The 22422-nt window shown below is 35.1% G+C and overlaps 2 protein-coding genes and 1 pseudogene across 2 annotated transcripts; all 3 read left to right on the top strand.

Annotated features, from left to right (window-relative positions):
* The first annotated feature begins 6622 nt into the window (after positions 1–6622).
* On the top strand, positions 6623–8820 carry LOC117325343 (annotated as a pseudogene).
* Positions 8821–8851: 31 nt separating this feature from the next.
* Positions 8852–10441, top strand: LOC117326405 (histone-lysine N-methyltransferase 2D-like). The gene is made up of 4 exons (XM_033883151.1): positions 8852–9339; positions 9590–9831; positions 9944–10111; positions 10234–10441. Exons 1-4 carry the CDS (start codon positions 9298–9300, stop codon positions 10439–10441), a joined length of 660 nt encoding a protein of 219 aa, XP_033739042.1. The 5' UTR covers positions 8852–9297.
* A 5505-nt stretch (positions 10442–15946) lies between these two features.
* LOC117326404 (putative nuclease HARBI1) lies at positions 15947–19997 on the top strand. The gene is made up of 4 exons (XM_033883150.1): positions 15947–16509; positions 17463–17645; positions 19166–19237; positions 19928–19997. Exons 1-4 carry the CDS (start codon positions 15947–15949, stop codon positions 19995–19997), a joined length of 888 nt encoding a protein of 295 aa, XP_033739041.1.
* The last annotated feature ends 2425 nt before the right edge of the window (positions 19998–22422 follow it).

Here is a 22422-nt window from a genome sequence, read left to right as displayed (position 1 = left end):
TCACAGCTATGTTTAACTGGTTTTCATATGCATCATTGAATGTTGTCCTGATCATGAGCTGCCGGACGATCGACGGATCCTACCATATCGTCAAACGTTTCCAGTATGAGAATGGGTAACTCTTCTGCGGGTATCCTAATTTGGGTAGATCGCCGGTGGTTATTTTTAAATATAATTTTAATTGATTTCAAGATACTTTATGATGGCTTATATTTCTCTGTAATTCTTAATTATTTATCATCTCTATGTTTTGATAATCTATCATTCATACTATTTTCACAACCTATTATTCTGCTGTTATGCAATGATGTTGAAAGTAATCCTGGTCCGTTTTATAATCTGAACATGGTTCATCTAAATGTTAGATCTATTAGAAACAAAACCTCCTTACTTGAAACCGAATTTGAAAGTAACGGTATTGTATGCCTGACAGAAACACATTTAAATCCACTGATAAATAACAGAGACATTCAAATGCATTCCTTCACTTCTTCTCCACACAGGAAAGATAGAACTACAGGCCCAGGGGGTGGGATCATAATATACTATAAAAACACTGTCATTGTAAAAAGAAGAGCTGATCTTGAAAGGGACGATGTGGAACTGCTTTGGTCTGAGGTTTTGATTAATAATCATAAATTTCTTCTTGGTTGTTTATATAGACCTGACAGTAATATCGAATACTGGAACAAACTTGATGACACTTTAACTAGAGCCACTGATACTTCTATGGATGTTGTACTTACAGGTGATATTAATGTTAATATGCTAAATGTGCCACTAAATGATCATTTATCAAGACTCCTTATTAAACATAATCTATCTACTCTTATTCTTGAACCTACACGAGTAACGCCTGTCAGTGCAACATCCATTGATATTATATTTACCAATAACAGTAACATAATTAGAAGCACCCATGTATCTCCACCATTCTGTAGTGACCATTCATCCGTCCATGCCCAAATTTCCTTTAACACATTTAAACATATGAGCTATAAAAAAACTATTCTGATATATGATGAAGCTGATTTTGATAGTATGAATAATGCCATTTCTAATTATGACTGGTTAAATTTATCAGTAATTCAGGATACTGAGTCATTTAATGTCACCATAATAAATTGTTTAACGGAACAGGTCAATAATTTTATCCCAACCAAAGAGATAACAGTACGACCGAATGATAAACCATGGATAAATAACAACATTAGGCTTAAGATGAGGCAGAGAAACAGAATACACAAAAAGGCTAAAATAAATAATAATCCTCACTATTGGCAAAGATTTCGCACCCTTAGAAATGAAACTATTGACCTGATCCGTGAAGCAAAGGCAAATTACATAAAACAAATTGAAAACTCTCTGAACGATAACTTAGTCTCCCCAGACAAATGGTGGAAGATAGCAAAATCTATCACAAACTTCTCTAATAAATCCTCCTCTATCCCCCCTCTTGAATTAAATAACCAGGTCATTCATCACCCAATTGATAAAGCTGAAGTCCTGAACAATCACTTCACTAATATCTCTACTTCAACACCTAACCTTGAACTCCCCCAAACTACACAAAACTTTATCCCAATTTCACTAACACATATTCAAGTCACTGAACAAGATGTCTCTGATCAAATTAACATTCTTAATGCTAATAAGCCACCAGGCCCTGATGGCGTTATTCCAAAAATTGTTAAAAAACTGAACTCTTCTCTAAAACTACCACTTACACTATTATTTAATAAATCTTTAGAATCAGGGATTGTACCTAATAGTTGGAAACAAGCAAATATTAATGCTATTTACAAAGGAAATGGTTCTACTAATGATGTCCTAAATTACAGACCTATATCAATAACTTCTTGTTTTAGTAAATTGATGGAAAAAGTTGTTTTTAAATACAGTCAAACTTCGATGTTTCGAAGTTCAAGGGACTAACAGAAAAACTTCGAAACAGCGGGACTTCGAATTATTCATGGTTGACAATAGATCGATGTTTTCTTGAAAATGACCATATCTGTTAACGTTACATGTCCTCAGTGTCTTCGTGTTGATCGTCGGCTGTCAGGCTCACATCGAAAAGTTTAGTTAATTTATACCTCAAACACAACAAAATAAAAATTCTTTTCATTAATTATACCTAAGCATTTTATTAATTAAACAAAATATGTATCGGTTACAAAACACTTATATCGCGTTTAACAGATAAAGCAAAAGAAGTACAATGCACACTTACGTAAGTCGTTAGGCTTTTCTGCTAAAGACACGTGCGTTTACGTTATGTGCATATAAAATACGGAATGCCGATCGGTTGGAGAATGCATGATTGAATGCCAAATAATCGATTTACTTGGATATTTATGTATAAGTTTGAAACGTGACACTTTGAATATGAGTGAAGCCATCGCTAATTGTTTGTGTTTAAAAAATTGGTCCGGTTGTTTTACAGTTCCGTAAAATTTACTCACCGACCGCTGATTTCAATGGCGGCGGAGATTATCAGAGGCGACTACCGAAATGTTTTACCGGAGTGATTAAATGTCATGGCTTCTAAATACACCTTTTATCTATCAATTTGGTCTGATTATTAATTAACCCCATGACCGGGAGTGACAACACACGCTATCGTTATCCCTATTGTCAGTCAGGGCATTTGGGGGAGAGGTGTGAATTCTTGCCGCAGGGGTCACGACAAACACCTGTTCAGTGGTCAGTACAGGTAAATTTTTTGTTCGAATCATGAGATGTCAATTACCTATAATATCATAGCTAACGGGTCATGAAAAAAGTTCGATACATCGAAAACTTCGATTTATAAAAATTCGAATCATACATAGTTTCGTTAGTAGTGTTATATAGTGAGAAAATTCGGGACCAAGCAAAAAGTTCGATACAGCGAGAAATTCGAATCAACGAGGTTCGAATCATCGAGGTTTGACTGTATCTTCATAATTACCTTGTTGAAAACTCTATTATAACTAAGCATCAGTCTGGATTTACACCAGGTGACTCTACAGTCAATCAGTTATTATTCATATATAATGAAATTGTTAGTAATATGGATCAGGGAAAGGAGTTAAGGTTTGTATTTTGTGACATCAGTAAAGCCTTTGACCGAGTTTGGCACCAAGGTCTTCTTAAAAAACTAAAAAATTATGGAATTGATGGAAATTTACTTGTCTGGATTCAAAGTTATCTTACAGATAGATTGCAAAGAGTTAGCACTGAAGGTTATTTCTCTCAATTCAAGGTTATTAATGCAGGGGTTCCTCAGGGATCTGTTCTTGGCCCACTTCTCTTTCTTCTTTACATAAATGATATCACAGAAAATGTTAATACTAATATTAAACTTTTTGCAGATGACACTTCCCTTTACATAATTATTGATGAAAACCCCGCTCAAGCTGCACAAGCACTAACCTCTGACCTTACTAACATTAGTGAATGGGCAAACATATGGGACATCAAATTTAACCCCAATAAAACTAAATCAGTCATATTTTCAAGGAAACAAGACACAAATCACCCAACATTAACTTTTCAAAACAGCCAGATTACTGACACTACATCACATACACACCTAGGGCTCACCCTTAAAGATGGTGCATCATGGAGACAACATATTCAGAACATATATGAAAAAGCATACAGCAGACTTAACATTCTTCGATACATAAAAACAAAAGTCAATCGAAAAACATTAATCAAAATTTACACTGCTTTTAATAGGCCAATATTAGAATACGCTGACATTGTTTGGGATAACTGCACACAATAATCTGCCGATCTTCTGGAATCAATACAATTAGAAGCAGCAAGAATCATCACAGGCCTTCGCTCTGGCACTTCACATATTAAACTGTATACGGAACTTGGTTGGGAAACTCTGGCTGCCAGAAGAATGAAACATAAACATATTATGATGTATAAACTAATGCATGGACTCGCACCACAATATTTACAAGATATATTGATTCCATTTACTAACAATCCTAACGATAATACTTATCCTCTCCGACACATCAGACTTTTTAACCCACCTTTATGCAGAACTAATAGCTACTTTGATAGTTTCTTCCCGTCTATGTGCCGCACAGCTAACAACACAGATACTAACTACTCTGATTATCCCTCAATTGCAAGCTTTAAACATAAACTAAATAATAATAACACATTGGAAATTGAATCTGTTAAAATCTTTAAAACTGAAGGAAACAGAAGGGCGAACATAATTTTAACTCAGCTTAGAAATTATTGCAGTGATCTAAATTTTGATTTAAACCAGGACCATTTAACAGACAATCCTTTATGTAATTGTTCAGATGACCGTGAATCAGTTTCTCACTTTTTTCTAGATTGTCCTCTACATAATGATTTGCGGATAAATTTGTTTACTTCCCTCAATAATTTTAATATTGACCATAACCATATTTGTATTAACATTATTTTAAATGGATGTCCTAGTTGTGATGGAAATATTAACAGAGTAATACTTAATGATGTCCAAAATTTTATAGGAAAATCTCATCGTTTTAACTTATGTAAGATCTAGAAAGCCATCATACTGTTCATCTTGAAAAATACTACTTCTTAATGAAATTAATAATTTTTAACTTAAGTTAAATATCATATATATATATGAACCCAGTGGAACATAGCTGATATTTGTTTATGTATTAAAATATACTTGCATTGATTTTAGTTCCTGTTTTCTATATATTAAATCAGTGTGTGAATAAAGCCATTAACTACAGTATTATTAAAATTACATAAATTATATGCATAGAAAATTCCTATACAGTTCAGGTGGTGTTGACCTGTGTAATATAGGCACATGGACTTTTGGTCTAGCCACCTGTTACTGTCTCTATATTAATTAACTTTGATGTCTACAATTGTTTATTTATTTCATTCGGAACTGAATCACTGTTATATTTGTTTATATTTATATTAAAGTGTGTATGTGTGTGTGCAAGTGCTTTATGTAACATATTCTGTGTTTATCTTGTGTTGAAAAATAGTTACTTCCCCTAATTCCTTTGTTTATATTATGCAGTTCATTTCAAAATATTTAGACCAATTAATTTAAAAGATTGTAATTATATTTGATCTCTCAATCCACCATGGAAAGAATTTATATAGGCTTGCCTGTTATTCGATCCAATTGATATTAACATCATGTCAATAAAATTTGTTGAAATGAAAAGAGGATCTAGCACAAGTGTTCATGTAAATTTATTGAACAAGTTTATTAACTTCATTTGAAACGAGCCTTCGGCGAGTGTCATATGAAATAAACCAACAGGTTCAATAAATTCAATATTACACTCATATTAGTTTCTATTTATTACATAACTCGAGAAACATGCTTACTTTAATACTAATGCGTTTTCAATGCTTCTCCAGCGGTTTTTGTCGGTAGACAAAAGCTTGACCTCATGTACAATAACATGACATAATTTATATGTGTTACCACAGTGACAATGCTCATTTGCATATTTAATGCACGTGTGCTTTATTGTTTTTAATGCACCCCTTTAATGCACAGCAAATGGCCTGTGTTAAATATAATACTGTTAATGTTATTGTATCATAATTCATGACTTAATTTTTTTCCTGTAATTTTCATAGTTTTAGAGGCTGCACTTAATGCAAAAATAAGGTAGTCTCCAGGTATATTTGTCAATTGAGTCTCTGTAAAGGTTGAAAAATCTCAAACCTTTCACAGTGTTCTTCATTGCATCTAATATTAATGGTATTTATAATATGAAATGACTGCAAACATGAAACAAGTTAGTGGTTTACAATAATTAATAAAAATTTCCTTTTTTTTATTTTTTAAAAACTGTTTTGTACTTTCAGATGGAGGGATAACCTGGAAAACAACCCAGACAAGTTAAAGATTTTAAAAAGCAGGATGCTCAAAGGAAGCGGATTGAAAGAAGGCACCAACAAGTCAGCGATGACCAGAAGGAAATCATCCAAGCAAGAAACAGAGAAAGGCAAAGAACTTTTAGACAAAAAAGAAAAGGTAATTAAATTTGGTTTATTTAACAGAAGAACTAATTATGAACACCATATATGTCACTACTGTTGTTAATTGGTAGCCTGCTGTTTACACGTGTGTGATCACACCTGTCAGCATTGTTAATTGATTGCTGATTTCGGACGTTCTAGGACATTCTATGTGTATGGGCGAAAGATTAGCGAGTGTATTCTCAGCGATGTTAAGTTTTAGTGAATTATATGTTTAAAACAGTTAGCGTTCAAGAATTAAAATTACTATTGTAGTCGCTAAATTACCGTGTTCACATCACAATATAACAACCAGTATCTCAATATGAGCGAATGCCCCTCATTAAATGGGCTATCCATGTGTGCCAATCCATGGACGAATCTCATTCTGTGGTCATACTTGTTGAATAATGGTTTTTCTTCATGTAAATATATATAAAGGGATTGAGGATCAGATTTTTAAAAACAAATTTAATTTTTTATTTCTATTCTGGGTCATAATAACATGTCAAGCCCCTGTGGTCAGATCTATAGATGGCTGGCCATCATGTTAACATGATTCCAGTTAACAATGATATTTAATTCCTGTTTTATTACAGGCAAAGAAAACCTGAGTGTTAAACCTAAAAAAAAAAAAGATAATGACAAGAAATGGGCAAGACAAACAGAGAGATTATTGGAGACAGAAACAACGGGAAAGCAGAGAGAAAAGATCATCTCAAAAAATCAGGAGAAAGAAAGAAAAGGACAGAACATATATTAACAATAAAAGAAATCCTGTTGAAGAACCATGTCAAAAAGATCTAACAGAAAACACTATGTCTCAGAGTGCATTAAGAAAAAGCTGCCCAAAGAGCAAAACTCCCCAAAAATCCAGAAAATTTTGCAGAAACGGTGCAATACCTCATAAAAGCATCACCTAAAAAGAGACAAGCTTTGGAGGAGAAAGGATTAATTTCCACTGAAAAAGACCAATGCAATAGGAGGATCATAGATGTTCTAAAGGAGAAACTGCGAGATAAGAAACTGAAAAAGGTCCTGCTACCAGCTATGAAAGTAATGAAGAAATACAAGATGTTGAAAACTACATCAATAAATCTGGGAGTGCACCTATCTGGCCTCAACCGAATTACAGATAAACCAAGGCAATCGAGGCTCGATGAGAATAAGGAGCGAGACATAGAAAATTTCTTCAACGATATCAGCACCCCAGTTCCAGACAGGAAGTCGGTGAAGCGTAAGGAACCAGAGGGGAGACAAATATTAGATCGCCCATTGAAATCTGTATACACCGATTACAAAGAAGCAGGGGGTAATTTAGGCTTCTCAACCTTCGCAAAGAAAGTCCCTCGCAATATCCAAACATGTACCAAGCAGCCTTGGTATAGCTGTCTGTGTGAGTACTGCACAAATGTGGATTTGAAAATAAAGGCATTGAATGACTTTGCGAACAAGGTAAACATTCCAGAATGCAAACTCGATGACAGATACCATGCTGTCAGTAACACTGTGTGACAAAGACGGACGTCAATTCCACCACAAGAAATGTGAGGAAAGGGAATGCAGGGATTGCTGCAAAGATGATATCATGTCATACCTTTCACCAGTACTTACAAGACATGGACATGAAGTTATACAATATACAATGTGGGAGACTCAAGATACTGGACTTCTCAATAAGAAATGGAACAAAGTCGTGCGTGTTATGATGGTCAAGAAAAACGAATCATTAAATGCCATGGTCATCAAGTTGGCCGACCACCTTCAAATGCTGGCGAACCATCTGTTTGTTGCCAGATGGCAACAGAAACAATTCACATCTTTGATAAACAACATACCTCCAGATTGGGTGGTCTTAAACCATGATTTTGCGGAAAACTATTCGTGCATCTCCCAAATGGAGATTCAGACAGCACACTGGGGCCACAACCAAGCAACCATACATCCAATCATCACATACTACAACTGCAATCAAGATCATTGTGAAATCACTGGACATATCCAAGAGACACTGTTATTAATTTCCAATGATCTTAAGCATGACAGTCACGCTGTCAATTGCTTCATCAAAACAACAAATGACCATCTTCAGAATACACGCGCCCTCAACATGTCAAAGAGATTCAATATTGTGATGGGTGTGCTGAACAGTACAAGTCCTGCATCCCATTCTGTGACCTATCATACTCCATGGAGGACTTCGGTTTTGTTATGGAGAGGAACTTTTACGGTTCACGCCACGGCAAGGGGCCAAGTGATGGAGCGGGAGCCGTTATCAAATGTGCCGCCAAGAGAGCAGTCAACTCTCAAAATGAAGTTATAAACTGTGCAAAAGATCTGGCAGAGTTTGCTGAAAGAACACTCGCCAAAGATGATGAGCCAAATGGACACACCCATCGGAAAAGAACAATCTTCTATGTGGACTCTGATGATATAGATCGCAACCGCCCGAACAGGAATTCCAGGACAGTACCTGGAACAAGAAGTCTGCACTCTGTAAGATCCCAGGAACACCCACGCAAAATTTTAGCACGACACCTCAGCTGCTTTTGTTCCAACTGCAATAATTTCCCTGCACCAGGAGGCGAGTGTGATAATGGCGAATTTGTTGAGAGCTTCCGGGAAATAGAAATTTTACAGGGTGCAAGGACCCAGGTTGGTGAAAGAGGAGCCAGGGGCAGTGACCGTGCACGTGGTGTGAGGAGGGGTGGTGGAAGAGGAGCCAGGGGCAGTGACCGAGCACGTGGTGTGAGGAGGAGTGGTGGTGGAAGGAGCCAGGGGCAGTGACCGAGCACGTGGTGTAAGGAGGAGGGGTGGTGAAAGAGGAGCCAGGGGCAGTGACCGAGCACGTGGTGTGAGGACGAGGGGTGGTGGAAGAGGAGGAGGGGTGGTGGAAGAGGAGCCAGGGGCAGTGACCGAGCACGTGGTGTAAGGAGGAGGGGTGGTGGAAGAGGAGCCAGGGGCAGTGACCGAGCACGTGGTGTGAGGAGGAGTGGTGGTGGAAGAGGAGCCAGGGGCAGTGACCGAGCACGTGGTGTAAGGAGGAGGGGTGGTGGAAGAGGAGCCAGGGGCAGTGACCGAGCACGTGGTGTGAGGAGGAGGGGTGGTGGAAGGGAATCAAACTCAGAATCAGAAGAAAGTGAAGAATATTCTAGTGAAACTTCAAGCGAGAACCATTCTCTAAGTGACTTCGAGAGCATTGGGAACAGTGAGAATAGTAATGCAAACAGTAGCAAGTTGGAGGAAGACCATATTGTGAACAATAGCCACTCTGATGAGGATCTAATGGACATATGTGGATTGACAGGGATATTTGAGAGTCTTGAGGTTGGTATTAATTATGTTTTAAACTTGTTTACATAAACATATATTATCAGGTTGCTACAACAAATATGGCCAAGGTCGTAAATGGATATTATGTCATGTAATCTATTTTATTTTGGAAGAATGAAAGATAGTCAAAATTTTTATTAAACTCTTTAAGTGTGGAAAATGTGGCATTATGTTTTATGACACGATTCACTAATTAGTAATCCTTTCAAGCTATAAAATATTGAACTTGTTTTGATTTTTGAAGGCATGTGACGAAAGATTATCACCAATATTAACGATGTTGGTATCCAGTGATCTGGAGGTCCTCAAACCAACACCAGACCAGAAGGACCCCAATCTTGTATTTGACCAGGAAACCCTCGATCCTACGCCTGAGTCGCAGGAGGACCTTTATACTATGCCTCACCTGGAGGTCATTGATCCTATGCCTATCCATGAGGCCCTCAATTCCAAGTCTGACCAGGAGGCAGACAGTAGTATACCAAGGTATGGACCTGTTTTATTTAATTACTACAAATGAAATAACCAAGACCTAAGATGTCATTTATTCTGTATTTTTACAAATATATAGATCATCTAGTGTGTTTTTAAATTACAGGCCAGGGGCCCTCAATCATATGCCCGAGTCACAGGAGGAACTCGATCCTACGCCCAAGTTGCAAGAGGACCTTAATCCTACACCTGATCGGGAGGCTCTTGATCCTCCGCCTATCCATGAGGCCCTCAATTCCAAGTCTGACCAGGAGGCAGACAGTAGTATACCAAGGTATGGACCTGTTTGATATATTTACTACAAATGAAATAACCAAGACCTAAGATGTCATTTATTCTGTATTTTTACAAATATATAGAACATCTCATGATCTGTAGTGTGTTTTTAAATTACAGGCCAGGGGCCCTCAATCCTATGCCCAAGTCGCAGGAGGAACTCTTTCCTACGCCCAAGTCGCTAGAGGACCTTAATCCTACACCTGACTGGGAGGCTCTTGATCCTCCGCCTATCCATGAGGCCCTCAATTCCAAGTCTGACCAGGAGGCAGACAGTAGTATACCAAGGTATGATATATTTACTACAAATGAAATAACCGAGACCTAAGATGTCTTTTATTCTGTATTTTTACAAATATATAGATCATCTGTAGTGTGTTTTTAAATTACAGGCCAGGGGACTTCTTGAAAATCAAATATGGCAATTCAAAACTGCCAGCTGTGGTAAGAAACAACAGCTGTTTAATGTTTACTGTTGATTTATGAAATACTGAAAGTATATCGGCAGCAGTTTAGTGTTCAGCTACAATAGCAAGTAACCAACTTTGTTTGCAGAACTGCTGCAGATTGACTTTTATTTCATAAAGGTTGTTTTTTTAAGTTCACACAATTTTTGTTGTTGGTGTTTTTATTTGACTGTTAACATATGGATATGAGGGATATAGTAAGTTTATGATCCCCTGAGGGTGGTTGGGGGGGGGGGGGGGGGGGAGGAATAGCATGCTTGTGCTATTATCTGATTTTATGCCCCCCACATGGTTTCCGGGGGCATGGCTTCAAACTCAAAGTAATCAATTTTCACTGTTTATTTCGTGTATAATATGCCATTCCTGTTAATAACCTGTTTAAATAGGGAAGAAATATAAAAACCATTTCAGCATTTTGTTATCGCACTAAGAATGACATTGCATGTGTTGCAGGTTGATCACTGGCCTTTTATTAAGTATTTCAAAAAAGATCAGAAAGGCTGGCTGATGCTAGACATCCTACATACTGTTATTGAAGAGGATCTGGCAGGCAGGTTGGAGGCACCCTCCATCAAGATCCATGGGAGGAAAACTTTGTTTGTATTTGAAGGTCAGTTTGAAGCCTGTTGTTCAATCCTTTTCATTTGATATCACGAATAAAATTTGTTGAAATGAAATGAAGGTCAGTTCGTTTCACTGACGTTATATATTCTCAGATTTGAATTAGAGCCGTGTCCAATTTGCCTCTGACAGGGTATTAAGACTGAAATATATATTCTTTATTTCTTTTCAGACTTTGATGCCTGAAGTGCCGTGCCCAAACAGAAAAAATAAACAATAAAATTTGACTGTTCAGAGCTCTCTAGATCTTAATTTTGTTATTTGAACTAAAGTTTTCCTGAGTCAGTTTGTTCTGTGATGAAAGGCTATAACTATTTACAGCAATAAAACAATTGTAAAACACTACAGAAATGTTATGGGCATGCAATTTGTTATGTTGTGGACGTTATTTTTATGTTCTGGACGTTACTCATTTGCGAGAATGTCAATTGTCAAAAAGTAAGATCCATATGAATTTTGTCAAAACATGTAATCAATAATTGTTATTTATTTAATTATGTCATTGTAAATTGAAAATGAAAAATCAGAAGGAAATTGTACAAGTGCTATTTCAATTCAATTAGATCATAAATTGTTACACAGAACTTTTGTTGTATTGATTTTGAGTAACGTCCACAACAGCAAGATATAGATAATTACTTCGGTTCTAAGTAATAGTTCATTTTATTTATAGTAATCATTTTATAGATATCCACAAGTAGGTCTAATAGCAGCAAAGGATTTTATGCAAATCGCCCAATAGATGCATATCAACCATTGTCAATGAACAAGATGTAACATCCAAAACGTCGATGGTACCAATATGAAAATTCAATTTATATGATTTTCTTGGGATGAACTATCTTTTCATTATTAAAATCATAAAGATGAAAGTTAAATAAACATTTTAAGACTAAAACATGTGCAATAAACTAACATTTAATTTATCCATCATCATTTCTGAAAATTTGCTGAATAACTGAGAACGGCCCATCTAAGTTTTATTAGCATGCAAAATTTTATTAAGATCTTTTCATTACTTTTGAAGTTATGCTATTTACGCATATTAATTAGCTGGACTTAGTCATTTTTCCAGCTCGGACGCGGTAAATAGTTGTATACTGACCATACTTTGACTTCAAATATTTTTTGTATTTTAAGAGTTAAGGATTTTCTTTTTTGAAGACTTAATAATCTATGTACTGACTTGTATAGTTTGCAATTTCTGGTAACTAATCAATGAAATCAAGATTTTATCACTATTTCAAAAGTGACGTTTGTTCATTTTTTACATAATATGATTGAAAGTGTCCGAAATAGTTTCATATTTTCCGAACTTCAAGTAGCGATAACTTTTGTTCCATTAAAGATATGTTGAAAATTTAAAAAATGTCTTGCTCAGTTCACAATGGCCTGTCATATCATACAGATAACAATACAGTACATGCACTATCTAAAAATCATGTGGCATACCTACTGACAACCGGCGAACCAGTCGTCCCACTCCAAATATGCTGAGCGCTAAGCAGGAGTAACAACTACCATTTTCAAAGTCTGGTTTGGTTTATTTTGTTTAACGTCCTATTAACAGCTATTTTTAAAGAATCTGGTATGCCTCGGCAAGGGAAAGAACCCAAAGCCTTCCTCACAGCGACGAACGCTCAACTAAAGGCCAAAAAGTGAGGCATTGTCAAGTTAGGAAGAATAAAAATTGTTCAGAAAGAAAAGAAAAGACATGATCCCAAATTTAATCGCCTCCTACGATCATGTAATTGGGGCAGCAGGTAAAATGCTTACGCCCTACCTGCAGGGCATTGTTTTAACACCTAAAATAAAGAAATTGGTTCCGAATGTTATATTTTCGGATTTTCCAAAAGTGTGTTCCTTCACACCAGAAATTTAGTTTTGCCTACAGCGATGAAGGTGAAGGTAAGATTGCGGAAAAACTTAATGTACAACAGATGTCCAAAAAAAGATAAGATATATTTAATTTCAAAAAGGGACTTATCACACGCATGCATGTCGCAAGCACGGGAGGCCATCCTTAAATGACCTTAGCTATTGATAGGATTTTAAACACATAAAACCCAAAACCGAGCCTCCGTGAAGTTGAACATCATCTGGCAAGTTAGCGACTCTGATCTGACCGGGTTTGACATGGAATCTGTTTCGCAAGAAATGTCCTTGGAAAAGTTTTCTCCTACTATCAAGACGACATTCATTTATAATTTAAGAGCTACCCTGCAGGTAGGGCGTAAGAATTGTACCTGCTGCCCCCATTGCATGATTCGTAAGAGGCGACTAAATTTGGGATCTTATCTTTTCTCTTCTTTCTTACAGACCCGTGTACGTTCGCAGTTCCGATTTAAGCGTAGCGTAGCGTTTCCGTAGCACTTCCGTAGCATTACCGTATCACTTCCGTACCATTTCCGTATCACTACCGTAGTATTACCGTACCATTTCCGTAGCACTTCCGTAGCATTACCGTACCATTTCCGTAGCATTTCCGTAGCGTTTGCGTCCACTCACCGTAGCATTACCGTACCATTTGCGTTTACCTATTTTCACTCGCTGACCGTCTCATAACCGTTCGGTAGAAAATTTTGCGAAGTGTATTTTTTATCGAAACGAAATTTAGTTAAATATACTTACCGAACGTCACTAAAGCATAGTAGCGACAGCAAATAATTTAATAAGGAGGTGAGAATTAAATATATATGGTTATACATCTTTCTGTATCTTTGTTTAGAAAAAATAACACTCTCACAAAAAACAAGTCAAGTCACATGGTCCATCGATTTTAGTGTGATAAAAAATGGCGGATCCTAGTATAGTAGTCGACGCATTACGATGGAAACGAAGATGACGATCGTGTCAAATAAACAATATTTCCTTTACTGTGCTATAGTCAAACCTTCAAAACAGTTCCATGTAATATGCACTGGTCAGGCTACATGTATAGGGTACAAATGGTCCAGACAGTATCACACAGGTAAACTAGGGTAGTTAGACTTAATTGTCAGCGATGATACAAACAACACAGCATGTTGTACACTGGTCAACTAAAGGTACGGTATTCTGTGGACCAAGTGATACTAGGTGTGAAAGGTAGAACAATAAGAGATAATTATGACCTACATGTAAGGCTATAGACTGCTTCATAAAACTTGGCTTCCAACATTAATGAGAATGTCATCGTGATCTACGGAGTTATTCATTATTTATTTCAGTTTTAAAACCCAAAGGTCTAATCACAAAATTGATAACAAATTGATAAAATCAGAGACCGTATAAATGTGATATATATTTCTCTCGGTAAAACTACGACAGGAAATTCAAATCTATATCTTCGGATCATATGTGATATATACACTGTATGTATGTCTCTGATAAAGTATAACAAGAGTAAATTAATTACAAAGTAAGAGCAAATACGGTATGTAAAGTGCATACACATGTGAAATAGAACTGATGTCCTAAATAGAAATCATCCAGATAATCAAGTTAGTCTTGTTATGAACAGTAAAAAAGAGACTTAATTCTGAAAACAAATCTTCGTCCGACATAAATCTCTCAAGTGAGACGTTAAAAAACTGTCAGGAATATGACAAACGTAGTTTTAATTAATTAGGACTCTTTTAAGAACATTACAATTTCTTACAATAATCCAGCATTTACAGGGATAAAGCAGGGTTGAGCTACTCGACCTTGTCAAAAAAAGGTGTGGAACTAAAAAAGTTAAATTGTCCTGTAAAAGTTCGATCAAGCAGGCTATGTACAGATTTGAATAAAAATATATGTATTAATGCCTACATATCAGACTAGGTAAGTTGAATTGTGTACAAAACATGTAATAAAGACTATGATCATTTAATTTTGATTTAAAACACGTAAAAGATGTAAAAGAGAGGGTGAATCATTTGAATCGCGTAGTTTAAGGACTGATATTATACAGATATTTTTTGTATCATCACACTAACATCATCGTCAAAGTTGGAATAGCAAAAACTTTTCTTCGTGGCAACGTTGCTTTACTTCATTAAGAAACACATCCGCTGCTAGTTTGATAGAATTTTATAATTATTGGTATGAACGAAAAAATATTTGCTTTGGTGTCTTATCTAAAATTGTTATTTTGTAAAAAAAAAAAATAAAAAAAAAAAATAATAATAATAACACACACCCTCACACATATACACAGATTTAAATAACAGTCATACAAGACACTTGTTAATACTTCTATTATAAAAAGCATACATTTGTAATTTAAACTCTTGAGATGGTGATGGTTTCATGATATATGTAAACTTAATAAATTTCGATTTTTACTGTGAATATCTAAGATTTGTTATAAGTAGCCTCTATAAATTCATTTGAATCATTATTGTATAAGTCATATTCAACTTGACATTTTCATATTTTCTTTCATGAAAGTAAGAACAGGCTACTGCTTAAACTCACTCAGGTGTAAAATTTGGCATGTTGGCCAGGTAATACAGGTAAATTTCTGTATGTTAGCTAAGTGAGAATAAGCCATAATTGGACCCCGGGGGGTTAATTGGGGACAGGTCAGCAGGGTACCGTTTCACAACGCATACGTAACTTTACGGGTACCCGTAAACCATACGTAAGTTTTTTTAACCGTTTCACGACGTACACGTAAGTTACGAGTGCCCGTAAATAAGTTACGGGTACTCGTAAATCACCTCCAAAACCGTACGTAACTTACGTGAGCGCGTTATATTTACTTATTAAAGTAAACAAATATGGCGGTCATCGGTTTTTTATTGCATCAGGAGGAGCACCAGCGGGCACTGAGAAGAGAAAGGGTGTTTCGTGAGAGACAAAATTTGTTAGAAATTCTTGACGATGTCTCTTTGATTGAAAGGTATAGGTTACCAAGACATTTAATTGTTGAGATTCTAAATATAATATCACCTACCATAACACGCCATACCAAGCGTTCGCATGCAGTAAATCCTACAACTCAGCTCCTAGTCACTTTAAGATACTATTCCAAAGGTGGATTCCTTTCTGAAATTGGGGATTTGCATGGTATAAGCAGGTCCACAGCTAGTCGGTGCATTACAGCGGTCACCAATGAAATATATGCTAAGTATCATGTTTCAATAAAATTCCCATCGTCCATTGCTGAAATCCGAGATGTGAAAGAAGGATGCTATAGAATCGCCAGGATGCCGAATGTTGTTGGAGCGATCGACGGCACACTCATTCCAATTCAGTCACCATCAGTTGACGAACATGTATTTGTGTGCAGGAAAGGATATCACGCACTGAATGTGCAAGCCATATGTACTTACAACATGAAGTAAGTTGTTGCAAGACTCCGTGAATTACATAATATAACCGCGTTGGTTCTTTCGTGAACGAGAGTGACGCCCCCTTGCTATAAGCTAGGTTGATTATAATTGGAGAAACCAAACCAAATGGCGGAGCACAAAGTCGATGACCAATAATATACAAGAAAATTAAATCTATTCGAAATTACTTTAAATCTAGACCCAAATAACTTTAATCATTTACCTGGTTTCGTTCATGATTGTAAAACGTTCAATTACACTTATTGGATTATTTAAGAAATAATTAACGATGATTCGTGTATTAAAAACAGCAAAGAAACCCTGGGAAAACCTTGTAATTTATTTCTTGAGTATTGAATTATTTGTTGATGAAATATACAAGCAATACAGTACTACAATCAAGAGCATCTATCATATGGCATTGATTTTGAAAATTAAAAAAAAAAGGATAAAAAAGAAAAAGAAAAAAAAGGGGTGGCCTCCGTAGGATTCGAACTCGCGTCGTGATAAAAATATATTGAAAGACTAACCCATTAGCCCACTCGGCTATAGTAACCTTTTATGAAACGGATGAATATTAGATATTTAAAATTGTAACAGCCGTAACTCACGACCGTGTATTATTGGCACGAGCGTGGGTTATTGGAAAATAATACATGGTTTTAAACCAATCAAAACTGGCGTTACATAGCAAACATGGTAGAATTCCTGTTTGGACAAACCTTTACTGCAGAGGAATTATTTTTATATATCAATATAAAGGGACGAGAAACACTCGTGTGTTATGGAGCATGCTTAAAACGTAAATCATCATCACAGTATAGTTATCTGCATCATTGTCAATTTTACCTGTACACACACCAATTGATATCATCATGACAAAACATAAAAATTACTCTGCCTATCATTGGTTATTGGACACTTTGATTTTATATGCATTTTTTTTTTTTGCTTTTCTCTGGTTCATAAATGTGATCTGCAAGTGGCCAGGATCTGTCCATGACAGTTTTATCCTGTCCAATAGTGAAGTTGGAACAACTTTAGAAAATGAGATGGATGGTTGGTTGCTCGGAGATTCTGGATACCCATTAAGGCCATGGCTTCTAACTCCAGTCACAACTCCTGCATCAAGAAGTGATGAGATGTAGGTTACTTTAGTTTCATGAACCTGTCATCATTCACACTGTAAAATTAATGTTTGGTTTGAATATTGAGTAAGTTGCATTCCAGACAAAATAAATAGGTAAAGGCCCATAATACACTTCAATTGAAGCCAAAATGCACCACATGTATATTAATTGTTTGGCAATTTCAAATTAATATTAAACAAAACAATACAAAAGCATCAACTGGATTTATTTTTCATTAAAAACAAATATTTCATTATATCTTAAAAAAATTAAAAAGATAACATTAATCACACTCACTCTTGTTCATGTTTTCTGAAAATCAACACAATACATGTTCACATATAATGTCAATTTGTGAACCATTTATGAAATTTCATTGACTAATTCAGTAGAACTGTAGGGAATAGGCCTCAGACAAGCTTATTCTTTCATGTACATGTTGGTCATAGGGGTTAAATCCTGTTTCTTTCAAAATGGAAATGCAGGTGAAAAATGAGAAAATCATAATTTGTTGGTACACTATGCTTAAATTTCTATACACAAAGTAAACACAGGTCATTATACATCAGATTCATAAATGTTCCTAGGGTCTTGACTGTCATGCAAGTTTGAAAACAAACAATACCTCTCATACGACCCTTTCATCAATTTATCTTGGAGTGACAGAAGAAGATTTTCATATATAAAATTCTAACCAAGCTTCTATTATTTATCATGGAAAGTGAACAATCTATGCCTAAAAATGTATTTTCACTTTTTAAACTGTAGTGAACTGTATATTTGATTTACCTCAATTCTTCACAGGGTAATGAAATTCTCAATTTTGGTAAAGGACCCATACACCATTCCATCTATGAAGAGTATTTGATTCTAACATATCTAGGAATACCGGGTAGAACAGATTTTTAGTTTTAGTCAATTTCCCCCCTTTTTGCCTGACTCCTCAGACCCCTGGGGGTGGGGACTATATAATTAATAATTAATGCAATCAAATACAGATACAATTTCTGTCAAAGAACAATTAAAATACAACTAAAAAATCAGACAGACATCATTGATTCCCTAGGTTGCAGTGAAGGGTTAAAAAGAATATTATTATTTATTACATTTTTACCAGTGAAATATCAAAAATTATTCATTCTATAAAAGTGATATTTTTCACTAGTGAAGAATATCATAAAACTGATTTGACCAATCAAATTAATGATTAGAAAATACCAAAATAATTGACCAATCAGAAAGCCCGACATATATGTCAGCACCTGGACAGGGGAAACTACCTTTTTTGTTTACAAATTATCGCTGTAGTCCTAGTTAGCATACGAGGTAGGGTTTTCGTTGATAAAAAATGTAATAAATAGAATATCTTACAGTGTCTTCAGTAAAACCAAATATATTTCACTCGTGAGGCTAATATTTTGATATTTTTCACTCGTGCTGCGCACTCGTGAAAAATATCAAAATATTAGCCCCACTCGTGAAATATATTTGGTATTACTGAAGACACTATCCTCTATATCTTATCATATGTCAGGTACAACAGATCTCACATGAAGACCCGGAACGTGGTTGAAAGAGCTTTTGGGATGTTAAAGTCAAGATTCAGGTATCATAAATATATATTTTCAATTCTCTGGCATTGTCAGAAGATAACCGTACCAACTTCAGCTAATTTAATAATTAAATACTGTATATCATAATTGCAAATAATCTTATAGGGAGATGGCTTTAAATAAGAGCATACTCTTGTTGCCAAATCCCTAATTTCCAATTATTGTATATATTGACCCATGTATTGTATATACCATTGATAATAAAATACTGTTTAAACCAACTTCAGCTACACATTAGCATCTCATAATTGCCAACTGGCATATAGTATTAATGTTCATCCCAACAGTCATCTCAAGTTATTGAAGTTACCTATCATTAATATTAAATATATATTTTCCTCTTGCAAACTAGACTGACAGCTGATATTTTATGTTTTCATCAATTAGATATTTGTATTACATGGATTAATCTGGTTTTCTATTTACGCATTGTTTGCTTTTGCACAACAACATAGTGGAGCTATTAACAGACAGTGGATATAATATCTTGGGAAACTTAAATACAGTAATGTCAACATGTGATGCTTAAAAAGAATGTTTGTTTTTAAGCTCAATAATATTGTCAAAATCATTACACATGCCGTATGTTTGAGAAAATGCAGTTCTATTAAATATATCAACATGAATCCAAAGTATTATGAATATCAAATTGAACTTGATACATCTTACAATATCCATTGCAGGTGTCTACACAAGACGACTGGATGTATCATGTTCGCGCCACCAAAGGCATGCAAAGTTGTCTATGTTTGATTCCTTTTACACAACATGTGTATTGATAATCAGGTCGACCCCCCAGAAAACGTGGTGGCACCAGCAGACAATGTGCATGTACCTTTACAATGGAAATATTGAAGATGGACGAAATGTCCGTGCACAACTTATCCAGCAAAAATTTTGAACTCCAACTATTGTTTGAATTCAAAAAGCATATAAGTATGTACCAGGTTGAATTATGATGAGCTTGACATCAGATGCAAACATGCCCACAAATCTGTTGGGATTAGATGGTGGTTCCTGAAAAAAGTGACTTTGATCCTGTCTTTTTGGTCCATTGTGTCGTTGCAAAATATTCATCAGCAAAGCATTTGCTAAAAAAAATGGCCTTGACCTTTATATGACTTTAACCTATAATAAGTTGATTGCTTGATTTATTCTGATTAATTTCACTTCATCCGAGTAACCATGACTTCTGAACTAATGAGCTTTACCATTAATCCAATGACCTTGACATTAGGTAAGCCGACTCCTTTGTTAATAGCTTTTTTATCATAATAATTATTTTAATGCCATTACAAAATTAAGTCAATATCTCAACTAATATTGAAAATATTGTATATTGAAATGAATGTATTTCAAAATTTGACCTTTCACATTAGAACTGTTTGACATTGAGGCTTGACATTTGGCCTTGACATTACACCAACATGTACTTTTATCAAGTGAACATCTTCACCAAGTTTCAATTTAATTGATCAGCTAATACTGAAGTTATCACAATTAAAATTATTGATGGACAGACGGACATCCAACCTGATCACTGTAGGGCACCTGCATAAAAAATCGCAGGACCCAAAGTTACATATTTAAAGTGTTTGCTGGTTTGATCTATAAGAAATTCATAATAGGGGAGACTGACAATGAAGGTGAAATAGGTATCTGACTAAAATTTGACTAACCGTTTCAGTTTCTGTTGCTCTATCAGAAGTCTGGCTTTTTCAATTTCCAGTCTTTCCTTTTCCATGGCATGTCTTTCTTTATCAATCTTCAGCCTCTCCCTCTCTAATTGCAGTCTCTCTTCTATTTTGATCAGCTGATCATGATTTGTATCTGAAAAAAATTCAACATCAAAGCAACACTTTAGAAACTTAAATATGTCCGGAGCAATAACACTTAAGAATATTACTTGTACCCTGTACTAAAGCACCATTCTTGAAATGTGACTTAAATTCTGTCATACAATTGCATTTTGACAAGTGCTGTTCAGCATATATTATAAATGTTGTAGGGTTGATAAAAATCAACTATTTTGTGCTTGGCTTCTTAAAGATAAGCTTACATATTTCGGATGCTGTATTTTGAAATTTGGATGAAAGCCTGAAACTTTTAACATTCTGACAATTTAAGGTCAATTCAACTGTCAGTTGAGCATATAACACCTCGTCTCATAATTAAGATACCTTCACAAAGTGATGATTGAATTTTTTTCCCCTTCCTTGACTTTTTCTGATCTGAACATGTCTCGCTGGCATCTATCAAAAAATACATTGTAATACTAAGTAATTCTTTTTAAAAAAAAATTGGTAGCTACATACATGTATGAATATCAAAACATATTAAACTCAAAAATTGGAGTCTTAATTATCTTTCATCAGTACTATTTTGATTTGAATGTTTTTAATTAAAGATCATGTCTTTTTACCTGAAGCAACTGTTTGGGATATTTCTATTTTTCTTTTGTAAGTGACATCATCTGTTAATAAAACATATAATTAATTCATAATATCTAAGCATTAGTTTGAAAAAAAATATTCTAGATCAATCTGAGTCCCACATTCAACTGTGTTCTGTATGAATACAAATTAAACCAGTTAAATTGATGTCCTTTAATATTAAAAAGAACTTAAACACATTTTAAACCATTTGATCTTGACAGAAAACATGTAAAATCCATATACTTACCCTTTGAAAAGGAAATAGGGATAGCAGCATTTTCATCACTGACACCTGCAGACTTCTGTGGAAGTGTGGCACATGGAGACTGACCTGGAAAGATTTCAATATTTTCTTTTTAACACTTCATTTGAAAATAATTGAGTTCATATTTATGTGAAATATATCACTGTTTTAACATCTTGTGCACAAATAGAAAAAAAAGAGAGAAAATATTTTTAGAAAGTTATAGCAATAGCCTAAAACAAGATTTACCTCCCTTTAATATATTGCAACATAATCATAGTATTACAAAATTATGCATTTGTCCTTAAGTAACAATACAATCGGGTATCTAAAATAAGAAATTAACATGTTTAACATAAAGTTAACGAACATGTACACCCAGAAAATGTTTTTTGAATTTTCTGCAGTTTACATACCTTCATCTGTATACATAGAAGTTGGATGTACCCAATCACCTTCCATTTCCAAGATACTGCCAAGTGAATCTGTTCAGATTGAA

Source organism: Pecten maximus, chromosome 4 (assembly GCF_902652985.1).
Source record: "Pecten maximus chromosome 4, xPecMax1.1, whole genome shotgun sequence".
Classification (NCBI taxonomy): domain Eukaryota; kingdom Metazoa; phylum Mollusca; class Bivalvia; order Pectinida; family Pectinidae; genus Pecten; species Pecten maximus.
Note: the sequence above shows the minus strand (reverse complement) of the source record. Positions and strands in the feature narration are given on the sequence as shown.

Coding starts and splice junctions, on each gene's coding strand:
- LOC117326404 (XM_033883150.1), top strand. CDS start 15,947: ATGGCGGTCATCGGTTTTTTATTGCATCAGGAGGAGCACCAGCGGGCA. Junction 16,510..17,462: donor ATATGTACTTACAACATGAA/GTAAGTTGTTGC, acceptor TGCTTTTCTCTG/GTTCATAAATGTGATCTGCA. Junction 19,238..19,927: donor ATGTTAAAGTCAAGATTCAG/GTATCATAAATA, acceptor TATCCATTGCAG/GTGTCTACACAAGACGACTG.
- LOC117326405 (XM_033883151.1), top strand. CDS start 9,298: ATGGACATATGTGGATTGACAGGGATATTTGAGAGTCTTGAG. Junction 9,340..9,589: donor GGATATTTGAGAGTCTTGAG/GTTGGTATTAAT, acceptor TGATTTTTGAAG/GCATGTGACGAAAGATTATC. Junction 9,832..9,943: donor GCAGACAGTAGTATACCAAG/GTATGGACCTGT, acceptor TTTAAATTACAG/GCCAGGGGCCCTCAATCATA.